At 45.1% G+C, this 21,405-nt stretch overlaps 1 protein-coding gene across 1 annotated transcript in view; it reads left to right on the top strand.

Annotated features, from left to right (window-relative positions):
* LOC133042402 (histone-lysine N-methyltransferase PRDM9-like) overlaps positions 1-19,292 on the top strand; it is a 43,345-nt gene extending 24,053 nt beyond the window's left edge. The window contains 3 exon segments of the mRNA XM_061122950.1: positions 14,361-14,632; positions 15,312-15,379; positions 19,088-19,292. Of these exon segments, the coding sequence (XP_060978933.1) occupies positions 14,361-14,632; positions 15,312-15,379; positions 19,088-19,292 (545 nt within the window).
* Positions 19,293-21,405: the final 2,113 nt, after the last annotated feature.

The raw sequence follows: 21,405 nt of genomic DNA, 5'->3' as shown, positions 1-21,405 counted from the left end.
CCATTTATTTTTATTAGTTGGGGGCTAATTACTTTATAATATTGTAATGGTTTTTGTCACACATTGACATGAATCAGCCATGGATTTCCATGTTTTCCCCATCCCGATCCCTGGTCCCACCTCCCTCTCCACCCAATTCCTCTGGGTCTTCCCAGTGCACCAGGCCCGAGCACTTGTCTCATGCATCCAGCCTGGGCTGGTGATCTGTTTCACCCTAGATAATATACATGTTTCGATGCTGTTCTCTTGAAACATCCCACCCTCGCCTTCTCCCACAGACTCCAAAAGTCTGCTCTGTACATCTGTGTCTCTTTTTCTGTTTTGCATATAGGGTTATCATTACCATCTTTCTAAATTCTATATATATGTGTTAGTATACTATATTGGTCTTTATCTTTCTGGCTTAATTCACTCTGTATGATGGGCTCCAGTTTCATTCATCTCATTAGAACTGATTCAAATGAATTGTTTTTAATGGCTGAGTAATATTCCATGGTGGATATGTACCACAGCTTCCTTATCCATTCGTCTGCTGATGGGCATCTAGGTTGCTTCCATGTCCTGGCTATTATAAACAGTGCTGTGATGAACACTGGGGTGCATGTGTCTCTTTCAGATCTGGTTTCCATGGTGTATATGCCCAGAAGTGGGATTGCTGGGTCATATGGCAGTTCTAATTCCAGTTTCTTAAGAAATCTCCACACTGTTTTCCATAGCGGCTGTACTAGTTTGCATTCCCACCAACAGTGAAAGAGGGTTCCCTTTCCAAGCGGATTTTAAAAAACAGCCACTGAGGTTCCCAAATTTCATGTGCATCACCATCAACTGAAAATCTTGCTTAGAAAACATGAATTGCAGGGCCCCACTTCAAAATTTTCTGATTAATTGGGTTTGGGTGGGGCCCATGGTTTACAACAAATTGAATTCTTTTTTTCTCATTTATTTTTATTAGTGGAGGCTATAACTTTACAATATTGTAATGGTTTTTGTCATACATTGACATGGATCAGCCATGGATTTACATATATTCCCCATCCCGATCCCCCCTCCCACCTCCCTCTCTACCGATCCCTCTGGGTCTTCCCAGTGCACCAGGCCCAAGCACTTGTCTCATGCATCCAACCTGGGCTGGTGATCTGTTTCACCCTAGATAATATACATGTTTCGATGCTGTTCTCTTGAAACATCCCACCCTCGCCTTCTCCCACAGAGTCAAAAAGTCTGTTCTGTACATCTGTGTCTCTTTTTCTGTTTTGCATAGATAGTTATGTCTATATGTACATATATATTTATATGTTTAAGTATATAGATATTTATGTCTCTATGAACCTAGGTATTTATATATCTATGTACCTAGAATGTATATTTCTATGCATATAAACATTTGTATTTCTACGTACCTAGGCATTTATATCTCGATCTGGACATTTACGTATCTATGTACCGAGATATTTACATTTATGTACACTTATGTATATACAAATAGATGTCTTACCAGTATAACAGGGCCTGTAGAAAAGGGAACGCTCCTACAAAAAGACCTGACTCTGCAACTGGACAACAACAAAATAGAAAATACATTCGGTTCACCTGCCACCAACAACACATGGTATATCAATGTTACTACAATATTAAATAAAGGTTACTTTAAAAAAATAATGCTTAGGGGGACTTCCCTGCAGTCGAGCGGTGAAGATTCTGTGCTTCAAATGCAGGGGGCGAGGGTTCGACATTTGGTCGGGGAACTAAAAATCCCACATGCCACATGCACCTGCCAGTAAAAAAAAAAAATTATTAAAATAAATAAATAAGAATGTTCAGAAAGAACACACAAGCTTTTGGGTGTTTCTTCAGCTACATTCCATATTGAATTACACTCTTGAGTTAAAACTTGAGTTTTCACTTTCAAGGTAATCACAACTGGGCCTGAAAAAGTCCTGACACCTTGTGGCCATTCCCTGCAATAGCGACCTTAAAACTTATGCTTATGAGAACATTTCACACAAAGATGGGCTCAGTAAAGGACAGAAATGGTATGGACCTAACAGAAGCAGAAGATATTAAGAAGGGGTGGCAAGAGAACACAGAAGAACTGTACAAAAAGTATGTTCATGAACCAGATAATCACAATGGTGTGATCACTCATCTAGAGCCAGACATTCTGGAATGTGAAGTCAAGTGGGCCTTAGGAGACATCACTACAAACAAAGCTGGTAGAGGTGATGGAATTCCAGTTGAGCTATTTCAGATTCTAAAAGATGATGCTGTGAAAGTGCTGCACTCAATCTGTCAGCAAATTTGGAAAACTCAGCAGTGGCCACAGGACTGGAAAAGGACAGTTTTCATTCCAATCCCAAAGAAAGGCAATGCCAAAGAATGCTCAAACTACTGCACAATTGCACTCATCTCATACACTAGCAAAATAATGCTCAAAATTCTCCAACCCAGGCTTGACCAATACATGAACTGTGAACTTCCAGATCCTCAAGCTGGTTTTAGAAAAGGCAGAGAAACCAGAGATCAAATTGCCAACATCCACTGGATCATTGAAAAAGCAACAGAGTTCCAGAAAAAAATCTATTTCTGCTTTATAGATTATGCCAAAGCCTTTGACTGTGTGGGCCACAATAAACTGTGGAAAATTCGCAAAAGATGGGAATACCAGACCACCTGACCTGCCTCTTGAGAAATCTGTATGCAGGTCAAGAAGCAACAGTCAGAACCAGACATGGAACAACAGACTGGTTCCAAATCGGGAAAGGAGCATATCAAGGCTATATATTGTCACCCTGCTTATTTAACGTCTATGCAGAGTACATCATGAGAAACCACGCTGGATGAAGCACAAGCTAAATTCAAAATTGCCGGGAGAAATATCAGCAATGCAGATGGCACAACCCTTATGGCAGAAAGTGAAGAGGACTAAACAGCCTCCTGATGAAAGTGAAAGAGGAGAAGGAAAATGTTGGCTTAAAACTCAACATTCAGAAAACTAAGATCATGGCATCTGGTCCCATCACTTCATGGCAAATAGATGGGGAAACAGTAGCTGACTTTATTTCAGGGGGCTCCAAAATAACTGCAGATGGTGACTGCAGCCATGAAATTAAAAGACACTTACTCCTTGGAAGAAAAGATATTACCAACCTAGACAGTATATTAAAAAGCAGAGGTGTTACTTTGCTAACAAAGGTCTGTCTAGTCAAGGCTATCGTTATTCCAGTGGTCATGTATGGATGGGAGAGTTGGACTATAGAGAAAACTGAGTGCTGAAGAATGGATGCTTTTGAACTGTGGTGTTGGAGAAGACTCAAGAGTCCCTTGGACTGCAAGGGGATCCAACAAGTCCATTCGAAACTAGGTCAGACCTGAGTGTTCATTGGAAAGACTGATGTTGAAGCTGAAACTCCAAAGCTTTGGCCACCTTATGTGAAGAGCTGACTCATTTCAAAGGACCCTTATGCTGAGAAGATTGAGGGCAGGAGGAGAAGGGGACGACAGAGGATGAGATGGTTGGATGGCATCACCGACTCATTGGACATGAGTTTCGGTAAACTCTGGGAGTTACAAATAGACAGGTAGGCCTGGCGTGCTACAGTCCATGGGGCTGCAAAGAGTCAGACACGACTGAGTGACTGAATTGAACTGATAAGGGGAAAGAATATGAAGAAGAATAGATATCTATATCTATATCAAGAATAGATATCTATATGTATACCAGACAAGCTGGAATGTAAGGGATGCTGATGATGACTGGTTCTGACTCTCAAGTCTTCAATCAACTGAAGCTTGGAGTCTCCCAGCCCAAGACCCTTAATGAACATGCCTGTAAAGTTAAAGTGTTAGTCACTCACTCATGTCTGACTCTTTGCAACACCATGGACCACCAGCCTCCTCTGTCCATGGGATTCTCCAGGCAAGAATACTGGAGTGGACTGCCCCGCCCTCCTCTTGGGATCTTCCTCACTTAGGGGTTGAACCCGGGTCTTCTGCTTTGCAGAAATTGTTCACCACCTGAGTCACCACAGAAGCGGGAACATGCCTGTACTCATAGATTAAAGCTTACCCAACTTTGTGGTTTACAGAGACACTGCTCTGGAAAGCCCAATGGTGTTCTCCATAGTTCTGCAAGTAATACACTTTTCCTTCCCTTGAGCTTTGGCTGGATTGTACCTTCTGGCTCTACACCCACCAAGAGGTAAACTCACTTTTCTGGTAACATTTCTCCATCCAGACTCCCAACCACTACTTGACACTAATTCTACAGTCAGTCGCTTTGCTTCCAATACATGGTAATCACTTTAAATTTCTGTGAGCAAAGCTACCTAAGGGCCAGAAACAGTGTCCCTATTTTATCTTGTGAAGCCAGTAGGTGTCAGGCAAACTCAGCTCAGTGGATCCACAGTCCTCCAGATCGATACCTCGGCTTAGAGAAAACACTTGCAAGGCTTTGAGGTTTTACTCATACATCATTTCTGAAGGCTTTTCATACCCACATTACATATACAGATGGCTCATCAGTGCCATTTCCACTTTCAGGTTAAAAATCCTCCAAGTTTTTCTAACATCCTTATTCCATGCGTTGTGTTTAAATCTTTGACCATAGGGTGTTTATCTTGTGTCTCATCCGAATATAGTTAATTACACCGTTTCCCTTGAACAATGCAGTAGTCACCGCATAGAGTTCTTGACAAAACTGGATTTGACAAGGTAGGGCACATGTGGGCCTAGGATAAACTCCGGGAGCACGGTTACAGTCTGGTGGAGCCGATATACCAGTTGAGGGCACTGGAAAGAAACATTCAGCCTGAGGACAACCCGCCCACTTGAGGATCCAAGCCTAAGAGGCCATGCATGAAAACAAAGAAACCAGCCAAGATGCGCATGCGCGCTGGGGCCTTGACAGACACGCCCACGGAGCAGCCAATCCCCAAGCAGTGGGGCGGGGCCTCCATTGCGCTCCCCACCCTTCGGCCTCCTATTGGCCAGACTGCCTCAGTCACAACGCCGATTGGTCGCTTGTGCCTGACAGGGTACAGGCAGGCTGCTGGCCCTTCACTTCACCTCAGCGCCGAAGGACTGGACGTCGCTGAACCTCTAGCTCTCCCGAGAACAGGGTGGGCAGCGCAGCAGGACAGCGGGGAGGCTGACGGGAACGCTCCCTGCGCAGCCCTCATAAACCCTTAGCATGACGACTTCAAATTCCAGGGTGGGAGGACCGAAATCCTGTCAACTTTGAGTAACCTGAGTCTCGATCGGAAGGGGACTTGCCTCTCGTCAGCTTCAGGGATTACAAGTCCCTTCACCCACAGAAACACCAAACCCTTTAGTGCTGCGACCCTCAAATACCTAGATTAACCCCAGTTCTCCTCAGCCTGAGGCACCCTAAAAATACTACCCGCAGAGAGACCAAATTTCCTCAGCCTCGGAGACCCTGAATCCCTCCGCCTGGGAGCTCTTAAAACTCTTCCTCCTCAAGACCCTAACTGTCTTGCCTGTCAGAGACTTAAAGTCCCTTAATAAGCAACCCCCGATTTCCTCAGCCTCACAGTTCCCAAGTTTTCTCACCCTGCAGCTTCTACATCAGCCAAAAGACCCCCAGTCCCCTCTGTCTGAGGTCCCCATTTACTTCAGCCCGTGGGACCCAGATCTCCTCAAGCTGAGCGACTTCTCCCTTAGACGTAGAACCTAAGTTACGCCCAGATTTTTCTGAGTCCCCAGGAGGAGATCCTCAAAACCCTTCTTGGAGAAACATTCCCTCTACTGCACTGGAACAGAGCACTGATTTCAGCCTGACCCCAGTCCAGCAGTTAGGGGTTTCCGGTTTTCCTCAAAAATCCCTCCATCACCCCAGACACTTCCCTCCCAGTGCCTTCCCTCAGAGGGGCTGAATTGTAGGGGAAACAAAGAAACCAAATCTAGTTCACATTAGGCTGATCTGTCATATCTAGTCAGGATCCGTCCATCCCACCAATACCCTCACCCTGACTTTCCCCTCACCTTCCTGCCATGGACACTCCACCCAAGGAAGACAGACCAGGCTCTGGACACTGGTCTGGGCTATCTCAGCACCTGCTTCTTCCACAGGCACCTTGGCCTTGAGCACTCCAATGGCCATGAGGCCAAACAGGTCTCCAGAGGAGAGCACTGAGGGAGATTCCAGGAGAACAGAATGGAAGCCCACGGTGAGAGGTGGAGGCAGCAAACCTGGGCTCTAAGCCAGCTCTATAGGAAGGGCATGGCGCTGGTCCCTGAAGCACCACAGACTGCTTGCCTGGGCAGCTGAGTGAACTTCCCTGTGACTGTACACAGGATGGGAATGCCTGGTCCTGTCTGAGATGGGGGGGTGGAGTGGGACAAAACAGGACACTAGCATCGTCAACTGCTCTGTGTCCAGGGAGAGTTAGGAAAATGCTCAGTGTTTGTTCAGGTAAGCAGGACACAGTCGGGAAGGAAAGTCTTCATCCCTGTCTCACACAGACCATTCAGTAGCTTCAGGCTACTCCCTGCAAAAAAGGTGGAGGAGAAGGCCCAGCTCTAAGGTCTGACTTAGATTAGTAAATCACTGATGAAATCTATTATTTTCCTTAGGCCAAAGATGCTTTCAAAGACATCTCCGTATACTTCTCCAAGGAAGAATGGGAAGAGATGGGAGAATGGGAAAAAATCCAATATAGGAATATGAAAAGAAACTACGAAGTGCTGATTGCTATAGGTAACAGGAAGTGCTGGGTGCCTGTGAGTCTGGGAAACATGAAGCAGGTCTTCACCCTCAGTGTTCACGTGGCCCGCTCTTAGGTGGCTTCATCTGCTCACAGTTCCCTTTTCTGTGGAGACTAACCTGGAGGAAATGTTTACAGTTCTGTACCAGCGGGAGGTTGACCCTCTTGCCTTGTTCTAGATTCCCACAGACCATCCCACTGATTCCCTGACTTTGTGACACTTTCCATTGCTTCTATGCTTTGTTTCTCCTTCTTAGAACAAATATTTTGCTTCTTTCCAGGTTTCAGAGCCACTCGACCGGATTTCATGCATCACCGCAGGCAGGTCATCAAAACCCAGGTAGATGACATTGAGGATTCTGATGAAGAATGGACACCAAGGCAGCAAGGTGAGAGGCCAGGAGGATGTGGAGGTGTCTTCCTGAAACCAGCCTGGGTTTAGGTCTCAACTACATCTCAGCCATTAGCAAGGAAAATATAATTTTCAGCATTCCGAAGTGGTTGTGGCCAAATATTTACATAAGCCTGAATGAAGATGAATATATAGGTTTTCCAGTGTAATTCTCAAAAGTTTTATGGTTAAAATTTATCACTCTTTTTAAAAAAGAATTATTTTTGCTAAACATTCTTAGTGAAAGGCAGTTAAAGGAACATTAGAAATAAATTCACCAAACAGATTTAATACTAGTCTCATTGGTTATTGGATTAAATCTCTTCAAAGAGGAAATGATTAACATATTACGTCAAGATATATTATTTATGTTATGTATATAAAACAAAACCCGTGATCTTCATACCCTAAGGATAAACTAATTCTTTATTTTGATCCTGGGAAAGGGTTTGAGAAAACTATTTATTCTCCATGATCTTTCCCACATTTCACTGACCAGAGATGGCATCAGGTAAATAAAATGAAGTACACTTATTATAAACTAGAAGTGAGCGCTCACTTCCTCTTCTGCTGCTCAAACAGTTTAGAAGAGTTAATCTGCCTAGAGTGGAGAAAACAATTTAGATAGTTCTATGATTCTCCATCTATGGATTTCTGTTCTCCCAGATTTTTCAAAATTATTTATTTAGTCTTGGCTGCACTGGGTCTTTGTTGCTGTCCATGGGTTTCTCTGGTTGCAGTGAGTGTCTTCTCATTGCAGAGCATATGCAGGCTCTGTAGTTTGTGACACACAGGCTTAGCTGCCCCACAGAAAGTGGAATCTTCCTGGACCAGCCATCGAACCTGTGTCCTCTGCATTGGCAGGCAGATTCTCATCCACTGTGCAGCAGGGAAGCCCCTCTGTTCCCTGAGGTTATTAAAACTAGGGAAAGGGGCATGAAAACCAAACATATGGTTGTCTGCAAAGGTTTTGACATAAGGAGAGATTCTTCATAGGGAATACATACGCCTCGGTTCACCATACGCCTGCACGTCTTTATTTACCTTTTTAACAATTTCTGAGTGTATGGCACACTGTTGCTAACTATGTGCACGTTAGTGTTAGTGGCCATAGTGCTAATCGCTCAGTCACGTCTGACTCTGCGTACCCATAGACTGTAGCCCATCAGGCTCCTCTGTCTGTGGGATTCTCTAGGCAAGAATCCTGGAGTGGGTTGCCATCTCCTGCTCCAGGTGATCTTCCCAACCCAAGAACTGGGCCTGCATCTTTTGCATCTCCTGCATTGCAGGTGGATTTTTTACCACTGAGCGACCGGGGATATATACACATTGCTGTACAACAAATCTGTAGAAATGTTACGTCTTGCGTGACTGAAGCCCTAACCCACTGAGTGACAATTCTCCAATCCTTCCTCCTCACAGCCCTTGGCAACCACGATTATATTTTCTGTTTCCATGGATTTGACTAATTTAGATACCTCATAGAAGTGGAATCGGGCAATATTTCTCTTTTTTGATTGGTTCATTTCACTTAGTATAATATCATCAAGACCAATCCATGATGTAGCATATGACAGAATTCTTTTTTAAGGCTTTAAAACATTCCGTTGTGTGCATGTGTATATAAGAGCTATAACATATATCTTATATATAATCTTTATCTTTTATCCACCAATGAACATTTAGATTGCTTACACATCTTGCCCATTGGGAATAATGCGGCAATGACCATACATGTGCCCACTATTGATTCAATATCTTGCTTTCAATCCTTTATGGAAATACACTCTTGAGTGGGATTGCTAGATCATATAGCAGTTCTAACTTTCTGTAGAAACTCCATACTGTTTTCTAGAAAGCTTGCAACATTTTACATTGCCAACAATAGTGTATAAGGGTTCCAATTTATCCATATCCTTACCAAACTTGCTATTGCCTTCTTAGACATATTGCCCATCACAGAAGGTTTCAGTTTGTATTTCCCTATTGATTAGTAATATTGAGCATCTTTTCATATGTTTGTTGGCCATTTGTGTATTTTCTCTGGAGAAATGTCTATTCAATTCCTTCTCTCACTGTTAGTCAGCCCAGACTGCCATAACAAAGCAGACTGCATTCCTTAAACCAGAGAAATTTGTTTTCTTACAATGCTGGAGCATGGAAATTTGATATCAAGGTGCCATCATGGTCAATCAGGGTCTCTTCCTGGCTTGTAGGTAGCCTTCATACTGGTGTATGCTTAGTAACCCCTTATCAGATGCATATTTTACAAATATTTTCTACCATCCTGTAGGTGGCCTTTTCAACTCTGTTCAGTGTCCTTTGCTGCACAGAGGTTTTAAGATTAATCTCATTTGTCTATTTTCACTTTGTTACTATACTTGTGCACTTGGTACCATATCTAAGAAATCATTGCTGTTTCAATGTCCTGAAGCTTCATCCTTGTTGTCTTCTAAGTGTGTTATCAAGTCTTGCTTTTAGGTCTTTCATCCATTCTGAGTTGATTTTTCTTCAAGATGTAAGATGTTCATTATTTTGCATATGGATATTTTGTTTCCCCAGCACCATTCATTACAGGGATTAAACATTCCCCATTATCTTGACACCTGAGATGAAGATCATTAGACCATGTATCCAAGAGTTTATTTCTGGCTGTCTATTCTGTTCCATTGATTGACATATCTGTCTTTATGCCAGCCAGCTTCCTCAGTGGCTCAGCAGGTGAAGAATCTGCCTTCAGTGCAGGAGACACAGGAGATGTGGGTTAAATCCATGGGTTAAGAAGATCCCCTGGAGAAGGAAATGGCAACCCTGTCCAGTGTTCTTGCCTGAGAAATCCCCTGGACAGAGGAGCCTGGTGGGCTACAGTCCAAAAGGTCACAAAAAGTCAAGAAGACTGAGCGACTAAGCATGTATTTTTTGCCAAATCCACACTCTTTTGATTCCTGTACCTTTGTAGTATGTTCTGAAATCAGAGGCCTCCAGCTTTGCTGTTCTTTCTAAGATTGCCTTGCCAATTTGGGGTGCTCTGAGATTCCGTGTTAACTGTTGGATGGATTTTCTACATCTGAAAAAAAATTCCATTTGGATTTTAATAGGAATTGCATTGAATCTTTAAATTGCTTTGGGTAGTATGAACAGCTTAATAATATTAAGCCTCCAAATCCATAAACATGAGACATATATCTATTTATTTATGTCAGATTCCGTTCAGCAATATTTTGTAGTTTTCAACATATAATTCTTTCATCTCCTTAAGTATATTCCTAATTACTTCATTCTTTTCAATGCTATTATAAATAAGATTATTTGTCCAGTGGCTAAGACTCCACACTCCCAATGCAGAGAACTTGGGTTCAGTCCCTAGTCAGGGAACTAGATCCCACATGCCGCAACAAAGACCTGGCACAAACAAATCAATAAAAATATTTTTTTTTTTAAATTTAGCTCTTGAAGGTGGCTTTAAAAAAATAAAAAATAAATAGGATTGTTTTCTTATTTCCCTTTGTGGAATGGTCATTCTTCATGCACGGAAAGAGATCTGAATGTTGATTTTGTACCGTGCAAGTTTCTGTGCAGGATTTTTGTGTGTGTGGATTTAAAGATTTTTCTGCACATAAAACCATGCCCCTGTGAACAGACATAATTTTACTTCTTTCTTTCCAAATGGAAGCCTTTTGTTTCCATTTCTAACCTAAAGCCCTGGCTAGGACTTCTAATATTATGGTGAACAGAAATGTTGATAACAGGCATCCTTGCCTTTTTTTCTTGATATTTTTCACTGATGACTATGATGTTAGAGGTAGACTTTCAATATATGACCTTTATTATATTGCAGTCACTTCCTCGTATTTCTACAGTGTTGAGCACTTTTGTCATGAAAGACTAGGAAATTTATTAGATACTTTATGAACATCAGATGAGGAACAGATGAAGTTTCATATTTTTTTTTTTTTAATTTTAAAAATTATGTAACGCTTCCAGTGGAACCATAGGAGTTGTGATACAGAAATTATTTTCCATTCCTCCTTTGGTAATCATTGTCTTTGTCACTCTCTGGCTTAGAATTATGTATCCTTAACTAGAATACCCAGAGTTTGGAAACATTTTCCAACCAAAACACTGATTCTCATCATTTATTAGGTAAACCTTCTTCGATGCCCTTCAGAGTGGAGCACAGTAAACACCAGAAGGTGAGTATTTCCCAAATCCTGTTGCCAAAATATCCTCCTCATGGATCCAGGCATAGGTGAGAATAGGAGAAAACACAGAGATCCTGGAGACGGCTGCCTTCCTGCCCTGGATCTTTAGTACACTGCCTGATATCATCACCATCTTTACAGTTAGTAAGTACAACAGCAGTAGTAGGCGGTTCTGTTGCTACATTATTTACATAATATTTCAGACTTTGAGCATTTTATGTGAATAAACTTACCTAAACCGTAAATCAATCCTACAGTACCTATAAGTAGGTATATAGCTATCAGCATTATAGATTTTAAAAATGAGGTAAAAAACACTTGATTATATGCCTGAGATCACAGTATCACTGGTAGTGCAATCTAACCCAAAGCACTTTCTCTAAACTCCTTACAAACTGATTAAAACTTCCATGGTTTTATGAAGCTTATTCATACATCTTTATATCATTCATCTGAGAGATGTTTTCAACCTCAGTTCTTTTGTGCTCTGCTAGGGAGGGATATGCTAAGACATCTGACTAAGGGAAGCTTAAGGACATGCTGGGCAGTTTGTAGAGTGGATGGTCCAAGATGAAGAAGGAGACAGGATCCCTACCTCAGAGCCTCCCACTCCAATAAGAGGAATCAACTCGCAACCCTGAGAAGCCTCAGGTTTATGACTGAAAAGCAACAAATAAGAAAATAACAGAAGGACTTCACATAGATTACCCACTTTTGAGTAGAAACTCATCATCTGGGCATCATTTCAAATGCTCCTTCTTGCAGGAGGCAGTAACAGCTCCTCCTCTGAGCTCTAATAGGCAACTCTCCTGTTTGGAATCATTTGTTTAGCCTGCCCCTGTGTTGTGAGCTTTGGGAGCCTAGCCCACACCCATTCATTCTCAGAAGTCCAGGCCCAGCTCAAAGCCCCTGAGGTCCACTGAAAGTTTTGTGAATGAGTGACTCCACATTTGAGCATTCATCTAGCAGTAGAAAAGTCAAAGATTGCTGAAGATAGTGTCTGTGAGCTAGACTTCAAATATAGATGCAGTTTAGGGAATAAATTGATACCAGGGATGTACGCAAATGTTCTTACTGTATTAAATAGCTCACACAACAATTTGTTGAAGGTTATTAAATTTCATGTCCACTATAATATTAAGAATTAGCCTGAATACCAATTCAAGGATCAGGAAACTGAGGAGAATCAGCTAGTCATACAGCCTTGTTCAAGGAGAACTGATGTGACCAGCTACTTTAATTCCAAATATTGTCTCTAGGACATGGCAACCTGCAACTTTCATCTCATTTTCTTTATTGTCTAAATGTGTTTCTGCCGATCGTCTTTTCTCTTCTTAATCTCCTTGCATTGTCACCTTATTTTCCAGATGTGTTTTGTCCCCTCTGTAATTTTCCATACTTCCTCATCCATCAAAGGGCCACTAATTAATACAACCCCCCTGGATCTCTCTACGAGCACTTACCCTCTTCTTTCCCTGACCTCCAGCTATTCTCCCTGCCTTGCTCTCATTTTTATGCAGAAAGTTGAAGGGGAAGAACCTTAAGATATGAATTCTAGTTTTGATTCACTATCCACCTAGGTCTTTTTGTTACACCCCAGTGTTCAGCCCCCCCCCCCCCCCCCAGCCCCCAAATCAGGTATTTCCAAGAATTGTCAAAGTATTAACTAAAGTCATGCATGTGAAAACACTTCATAAAGTCCTAAAGAACTAAAGAAATGCCTGTTGTCTTTTACTCACATGGAAGAGAATGTCCAGGGCACCATTAAGTAAGGAATCTAGTTTGAAGGAATTGCCAGGAGTAGCAAAATTGCTGAAAACAAGTGGCTCCAAGCAGGCTCAGAAACCAGTGCCCCATCACAGAAAAGCAAGGACCCCTGGACAGCACCCCAGACAAAAAGGCGGTAAGAGAAATTTGGGGAGTTCCTCTAATTACTTCCTCTAATCCCTGTAGAAAAGCTAATAAGTGTGACCTAGGTGTGTGACATGGACTTTGGGTAGGCGGGGGTTTAAGCTGGACAGATCTGAGTCATGATGTTAGCACTGGGGCCTTGGGAAAATCTTATGTATTTTCTGAGTTGCTGATTGCTATGTATAAAGTGAAGATAAGGATACATAACTCCTACAGTGCTTGAAATCCTTACATTAAATGCAAAAGTCTGACACCTATAAGTAGTTCGATAAACCCAGCTGTGATGATGGGAACCCAGCTTTGTTAGTGTTTATGCCCAGACCTCTGCTCAATGCCTTACGTGTCATGTGCCCTTAACATGTATTTTCTGAGTAGATGTGTCGGTGAACTATTTCCTAAGTAGGAAGGTTTGGAAGTTAAACCTACTAATGGGAAGTGCAGGATGCTATCACTGAACTGGGCATCTGTGGTCAGTGGAGCCTCAGTCTCCTGAACCTGTAGTTAAATGGACAAGAAGCAAAGTATAGAGAATGGACTATCTGGTGGTGAAGTGATTAAGACTCCATGCTTCCACTGCAGGAAGTGTGGGTTCCATTCCTAGTCAGGGAACTAAGATACCACAAGCCATGCAGCGTGGAGAAGAAATAAATAATGTATCATTAAAAAATAAAATTACAAAAGTAAAAGTTTGAAAAATACATGTAAGAAAGTTTTAACAAAGTGTATAGTTGGACAGGTAGGAGATCTCACACTTTCCAATAAAACAGGGACTAACTCCCCAGACCCCACCGGCCTTGCTTAGCTTCTGTTCTCCATCTTAGAACTCAGAAGAAAAGAGACTGGAGTGAAGAGGTACAGTTTACGAGAGAAAGGGCCACATATACCAAGAGTTCAGCGAGCCCCAGGATGACGACTACCTCTGTGAGTGACCCCGCTGGCCCACTCACGGAGAAGGGGCTATAGGGCCTTGGTCCACTAACCTCACCTCACTATTTGGTCCCCTGGCCATCCCCTTCCTCTATGACTTGGGGTGCAGGGTCGAGGCCAAATGCCATGAGTGCCCCAGTTCTTTCTGAAGGGCTTTGCGACCAGCAACATCACTATACCTCCTCTCATCCCTGTTCTCAACTCCAGATTGTGAGGACTGTCAGAACTTCTTCATCAGCAGCTGTGCTGCCCATGGGCCCCCAACCTTTGTAAAGGACTGTGCAGTGGAAAAGGGGCATGCCAATCGCTCAGCCCTCACTCTGCATCCTGGGTTAAGCATTAGACTGTCGGGCATCCCTGACGCTGGGCTTGGAGTGTGGAACGAGGCGTCCGATCTGCCGCTGGGCCTGCACTTTGGCCCCTACGAGGGCCAGATCACAGACGATGAAGAGGCCGCAAACAGTGGATACGCCTGGCTGGTGAGAAGCACCCGTTTCCCTGTCCTCTGGCCTCTAACCGCTTGTGTGTGGTAGGGGGTACTTCATGTCTACATGCAAGGACGCAGATGGAGATAACATGGTCGGCAATGATACAGTCAGCCCTGTGTACTGTGTGCCCTGGGCGTGAACACAGGACATCCCTCTAAAGGTCAGAGGAGAGGTGGGAACAGTCTACCGACACTCAGGACCTCTATCTAAAGGTCAGAGGAGAGGTGGGACCACAGTGTACAGACACTCAGGACCTCTATCTAAAGGTCAGAGGACAGGTGGGAACACAGTGTACAGACACTCAGGACTTCCACCCAAAGGTCAGAGAAGAGGTGGGACCACAGTGTACAGACAATCAGGACCTCTAACTAAAGGTCAGAAGAGAGGTGTGAACACAGTAGTACAGACACACAGAAGTGACTCCTCCCTTGTGGAGAACTTGCCTTCAATGAACCAAGACACTCAGACTTGGAATGATGAGTAAGGAGCTTACCGTGGGGTCCGACTGGCAGGTGAATCCATGCAGGCTGAAAAGCACCAATGACTACAGAGGGAAATAGCTCTTCTATTGCTTCCTACCAAAAAAAGAAAAAGAAAAGAAAGAAGAAAGCTTGTAAAAAATAAAAAATAAATAAAGAGGAAAGCTTGTAACTCTTTCTCTGACACCCAGATCACCAAAGGGAGGAACTGCTATGAGTATGTGGATGGAAAGGACACGTCTTGGGCCAACTGGATGAGGTGAGTGCAGTGAGTCTGCAGTGTGTAGACATCGAGACTCCCTCCATCCCACTCCCCTTTCATTCTCAACCTGGCTCCCTCAACAGCTTTCACATCTTCTTTCCTCTTTTCCCTCCATATCATGCCCTTTCATTTCAAAAGACACTAGAAAGAAGGAAATAAAAATATGGCGTGTGCCGTCAAGATACGAGTGTATATGCTGAACAAAACTGGTGGACTTCAAAACAACTTGAGGGGTCTAGATTCACCAGGGACACTTTAACTGACTTAATGGACACTTACCACGCACTTTATGTTTCAGTTTAGACAGTGAACTTCGTTACGAAGCAGATCACACAACCCATGTCCTTGTGGAGAAGACACTGCAAACAGACATTAGCCAATTGATTTTAGGAACAGTAACCTTACTTTTTCTATCTTTGAGTAACTACACAGCGCCAGGATAAACTAACACAGGAGACCTTGACTCTATGTGGGCAACAACCTCCTCAGGCTTGGTTGCAGTGAGAAGTGGGCCCTGAGGCCTCACAAGGAATGGGGGGCAGGATGGCCCTGAGCAGGCCCATTCTCTGAGGGCCTCTCCTTTCATCAGGGCAGGCAAACAGTGAACAAACTATTACTGTTCCTTGTCTCAAGCTATATCAGCGCTCTCTCCAAGTTTCCGTGGGAGGGGGTGGGCAAGCGAATAAGACCCTGGATGCACGTGGGGAGAAGGGAGAAAGCCTCGGGAGAGAAGGCAGGCTGGGGTGAGTGCTGAGGGCTGCGTGTTAGCCAAGGAGCACCAAGTCCTGTGGATGGAACAGAACTTAATTCAGAGTTTAGAGGAGCTGGAGGTCACCAGCCTCACGGACAGTCCAGGTGGAGACGAGTCTGGAACTGGGCTCCGGAAAATGGCTCATTAGGTAAGGAGAGAAAAGCATGGGAATTCACATGGCCTGGCCGAAGATGTGAACAGAAGGTGCACATGAGGGGCGGCCTCAGAGGCAGAAGGCAAGGAGCTGGGCATGGTCGGAGAGTGGAGGGCACTCATCACCTGAGGTTTCTTTCCCTTTCCCGGCCTCGCCCCCAGGTATGTGAACTGTGCCCGGGACGACGAGGAGCAGAACCTGGTGGCCTTCCAGTATCACGGGCAGATCTTCTACCGAACCTGCCAGGTGGTCAGGCCGGGCTGTGAGCTGCTGGTCTGGTACGGGGATGAGTATGGTCAGGACCTTGGCATCAAGCGGAACAGCTGGGGGAAGAGTGAGCTTGCGGCCGGGAGAGGTGAGTGTCAGCCCTCTTCCAGCACCCCACCCCATCCTGGGAGCCTCCGTGGTCCGATTTCGAAGCAGAAGACAATCCAGTCCAAAGTCAGTAGAGTTGCAATTAAAATGCCTCAGAATTTAATCTTGTCATATGATTGTTAGGAAAACTTTTTTATGGTAAAAATGCTAGTTCTAATTTTTAATATTTCGTGCAAAAAAATATGTAACATCACCTTCTGCTGAAAGGATTAGAAGAAAAAGCAAGTTTTCTAGCACCTACCAGCTCTCTGCCCTTTACCTCTTTCTTCCTTATTCCCTCCCATTTCTTTTCTTTTTTTTTTTTTTTTTCAGTAAAATATAGACATTTCATTTTAAAATATTTATAGGACAAAGATATTTAAAGAGTCACACTAGGGAATTTATGAATGACATTTGCCAATTTAAGAAAGTAAATGGAATTCCTTAGTCATTAGTATTTTTTACATTTATTTATTTATTTCATTTACTTTTATTAGTTGGAGGGTAATTAGTTTAAAATATTGTAGTGGTTTTTGTCATACATTGACATGAATTAGCCATGGATTTACATGTATTCCCCATGCCGATCCCCCCTCCCACCTCACCCTCTACCCGTTCCCTCTGGGTCTTCCTAGTGCACCAGGCCCGAGCACTTGTCTCATGCATCCAGCCTGGGCTGGTGATCTCTTTCACCCTAGATAATATACATGTTTCGATGCTGTTCTCTTGAAACATCCCACCCTCGCCTTCTCCCACAGAGTCCAAAAGTCTGTTCTGTATATCTGTGTCTCTTTTTCTGTTTTGCATATAGGGTTATCATTACCATCTTTCTAAATTCCATATATATGTGTTAGTATGCTGTAATGGTCTTTATCTTTCTGGCTTACTTCACTCTGTATAATGGGCTCCAGTTTGACCGTCTCATTAGAACTGATTCAAATGAATTCTTTCTTTTCAATGGGTGAGTAACATTTCATGGTGGATATATACCACAGCTTCCTTATCCATTCGTCTGCTGATGGGCATCTAGGTTGCTTCCATGTCTTGGCTATTATAAACAGTGCTGCGATGAACACTGTGGTGCACACATGTGCAGTGATGTGCATTCAGTTACTGTTCCAGTCTGTTGTCATGTGAGTTCATGCTCTGTGCCAGACAGCGCTCCACGCACCGAAACAGACAGAACCACTGCCCTGGGGCAGCAGGGGCTTCGTACCAGACAGGGGCTCGTGCTCTGAGGGAAACCAGCGCAGGGAACGTGCCTCGGGTCAGCGTGAGCAGAGGGTGGGGTGTGGTACAGGATGGTGGGGCAGGGTCTGTGCAGAGATAACACACGTGGGGAAGGATTCCAGGCATGGGAGCAGCCAGTGCCGCAGCCCCAGGACTGGGAAGAGAGGCTATGCCAGGGGTCGTGGGAGGAAGCACAGAGGGAGAGGAAGGAGGCTGGATGGGACACGGAAGCATCAGGGCCTGTGTTCACCTGCAGGCCCCAGGGGTCCTCCTGGGTGACACAGAACAACCGCGCGGCTTTCTGCTGCAAGCATCATGTTCTCTGTGCTAAGACGATGCTTTGGTTCATTTTGGGGACGAGACATCAGCGGGGAGTCCCCTCAGAGGTCAGTTCATTGCCAGACATGAGGGGAGAGTGGGCTGTCTGAAGATGCTTTCAAGTGAGGATGTGAAGAGTCTGGCTGGAGATGTATTTTTAAATAGGGCTTCCTAGTGCATGTTAAATGGACTAAGCCTGAATGAAATAAATGAGGTATAGATACTGGTGAGACTTGAGAAGGATATGCCTTTATTTTATGATTTATGGGAAACTGAGACAGTAGCAATTTGTGAACCTGTTTGGTCAGCAGGAGCCAGAGACCTGTAGTCAGTGGGACCAGGGCCGCTCGGTCTCATCCAGTCTCAAACCCACTTCCTGCAGAGATCGGCACAAAGGCTGCTCTTTGAACAAGGAGCCACAAAGTCAGATTTACCCACACCTGCTGTAACCACCCCCTGTGCTGCCTCCCATATGCAGAGAGCTCCAGACCAGGCGCCCCTAACTTAATAGACCCTTTCCCCTCACAGGGAGCCACTCAGGAGATTTCATCTAAGTCATCAAGTCTTATCCCTCAGTAGGGTAAATACCTGTGGCCACTGTGACGTGACATTTCAGACACTTACTCGTAGGGAAAGTCCTAGAAGATTCATCTCTATCAGGAGAGACACTGCCTCTGATGCTGCTAGAAGGTCCCTATCTGGGCGATACGTAGAAAAGGCCCTTGACACCCGCTTCCTGGATTTCTGCAGATGTAGAGAATAAGAGTGGAATGGAAAAGTGGACTGTAAAGACACTTGATGGGAGACAAATCGTGCACTGTCAACACTTAGATGATTAGTGGGGAGGGCCTGACTGAGGCAAACCAGCTACCTGACCAAAAGCTTCCTCTTTCAGCAGAGCCGAAGCCCAACATCCACCCATGTGCTTACTGCTCTCTGGCCTTCTCCAGTCAGAAATTCCTCAGCCAACACACCCAACGCAGTCACCCCTCTCAGACCCTCCTGAGACCATCTGAAAGAGACCTGCTCCAACCAGAGGATCCCTGCCCAGGCAATCAAAATCAGCGATATTCAGATCCACACAGCCCGAGCGACAAACCTGAGGGTCACGAGACCAAGGTCAGGCCCCAACAATTGCTGAAAAGCATAAGGCTGAAGAGGATTTCAAGGGTCTCTTCCTACTCACCCGGAGGACAAATGGGGGGCTCTGGGGTGCATGAGAGAATGAAAGACGAGCCCAGCACAAGCCAGAAACTGAATCCAGAGGACACAGTCATATTGCTCACGGGGGCAGGGGTCTCAGGGTTTATGAGAGTCATGTACCGAGAGTGTGGGCAAGGCTCCAAGGACAGGTCAAGTCTCACCACACACGAGAGGACACACACAGGGGAGAAGCCCTATGTTTGTGGGGAGTGTGGGCGAAGCTTCAGTCAGAAGTCAGATTTCATCACACACCAGAGGACACACACAGGGGAGAAGCCCTATGTTTGTGGGGAGTGTGGGCGAAGCTTCAGTCGGAAGTCCCATCTCATCTCACACCAGAGGACACACACAGGGGAGAAGCCCTATGTTTGCGGGGAGTGTGGCTGAAGCTTCAGTAAGAACTTCAACCTCATCACACACCAGAGGACACACACAGGGGAGAAACCCTATGTTTGCAGGGAGTGTGAGTGAGTCATGACCAACAAACGACACCTTAGCCACACGAGGATTACTGCAGCCACCCCGTGCCTCAGCTCTAAGGGGGCCTCAGAGGAGGCCTGTGACCCTTTACTGTCCCCAGGAGTATGAGGAGAGACTTCCCAGGTGGTCCAGGGGTCAAGACTCCAATGCAGAGACCCACGTTCAATACCTGATTGGGGAACTAGCTCCCACAGGCTGCAACTAAGACACAGCACAGCTGAATAAATAAATATATAATAAATATTGTAAAGAAAGAGTGTGATAAGCAAGAATTACTTGTTAAATAGACCTTCCACTTTCGTGACAGGAGAGGAGGTAGATAAACAGCAGAGGGTTTCTTAAGTGTTCTGGAGATGTTCATGCCAATTGCCTTCGTGGTTTTTTAGGTCTCCTCTTCTAATAAATTTTGTCTCCAAACAAATCTGAAGCCCAGACTGTGTACTCATTCCCCCCTTATCACTGACAGTAGTGGAGTCCAGTCATAGCTGAACCCCTGGGAAGGCATAATTCTGGAGCCAAGTCAGTTAGGTCAGTGGACAGTCAGTTCCTGGGTCCAGGGAGAGGATTGCAGAGTGGAGTCAGACTCACCAGGGAAGGGAATTCCCTGGCCTCCTGGGAAGTGGGGCCTCTCCTCCTTATAGACCCCGACTCTCCTTTGGCCTCTCCTAGTGGCCCTCTGGTTTCCTCTGACTTCTGTAGCCGCAAAGGTGAAGGCCATGTGCACGTGTGTGTGTGAGCGCGGGTGCCTGACTCAGCATGGGCCGTCTGGTCTCCGCCGCCCCCTCAGGGTCATCAAAGCACTTGGACTCCAGATTCGACCACAGGGGTCCAGTTCTCAGCCCTGCCCCCAGCAGCTGTGTGAGCTGGGGCAAGATGCTCAACCTCTCTGTGTCTCTATTCTCATCTGTGATACAGGGTGGGAGTACCAGCATTTTGGTCTGATGCGTAAGCACAGGTGGAATCTGGCAGAGGCTGGCTGAGAATGCAAGCCACACCTTTGCTGTCCTCTGTGTTTTTTTCTTCAATATTTTTTATTTTTTAATAGAAGGATAATTGCTTTGCAGAATTTTGTTTTCTGCATGTCCTCCAGGCCCCACACCTTCCAGGTCTTCAGAGCTAGATGAGGAAGGGGCTGTTTAGGCACTGGGCTGCCCTGATGAGGGAGTGTGAGGTCAAGGGTGCTAAGGGAGGCCGACCTCCCTTCACACCCCTGCCGTTCCTGCTGAGCTGGGCAGCCCCAGGGCCCCTCCACAGACAGGCAGTGCCCACAGTCGTCCCCCTGCCGAGAACAGAGCCTGGAGCCGCGTTTGCAGGAAATCCCTGTCCGCCCCCATCCCACCCCCACACGGAGGGTCCTTGAAGCCCACACCACAGCTTCTCTAGCATGGGCCTCACACCTGTGCCCGTGTGCTGTGGTCAACGTTGTCGCGACCTTGAAATTCTTAACCATGGAAAAGTTCATCCTTACACTTCCCTTTCATGAGTGAAGTCTGATGGGCCCCGGGGTGCGCTGTGAGCAGGGCAGATGCACAC

The sequence above is a fragment of the Dama dama genome, chromosome 1 (genome assembly GCF_033118175.1).
Source record: "Dama dama isolate Ldn47 chromosome 1, ASM3311817v1, whole genome shotgun sequence".
NCBI lineage: Eukaryota > Metazoa > Chordata > Mammalia > Artiodactyla > Cervidae > Dama > Dama dama.
This window is presented reverse-complemented; position numbering and strand designations above follow the sequence as displayed.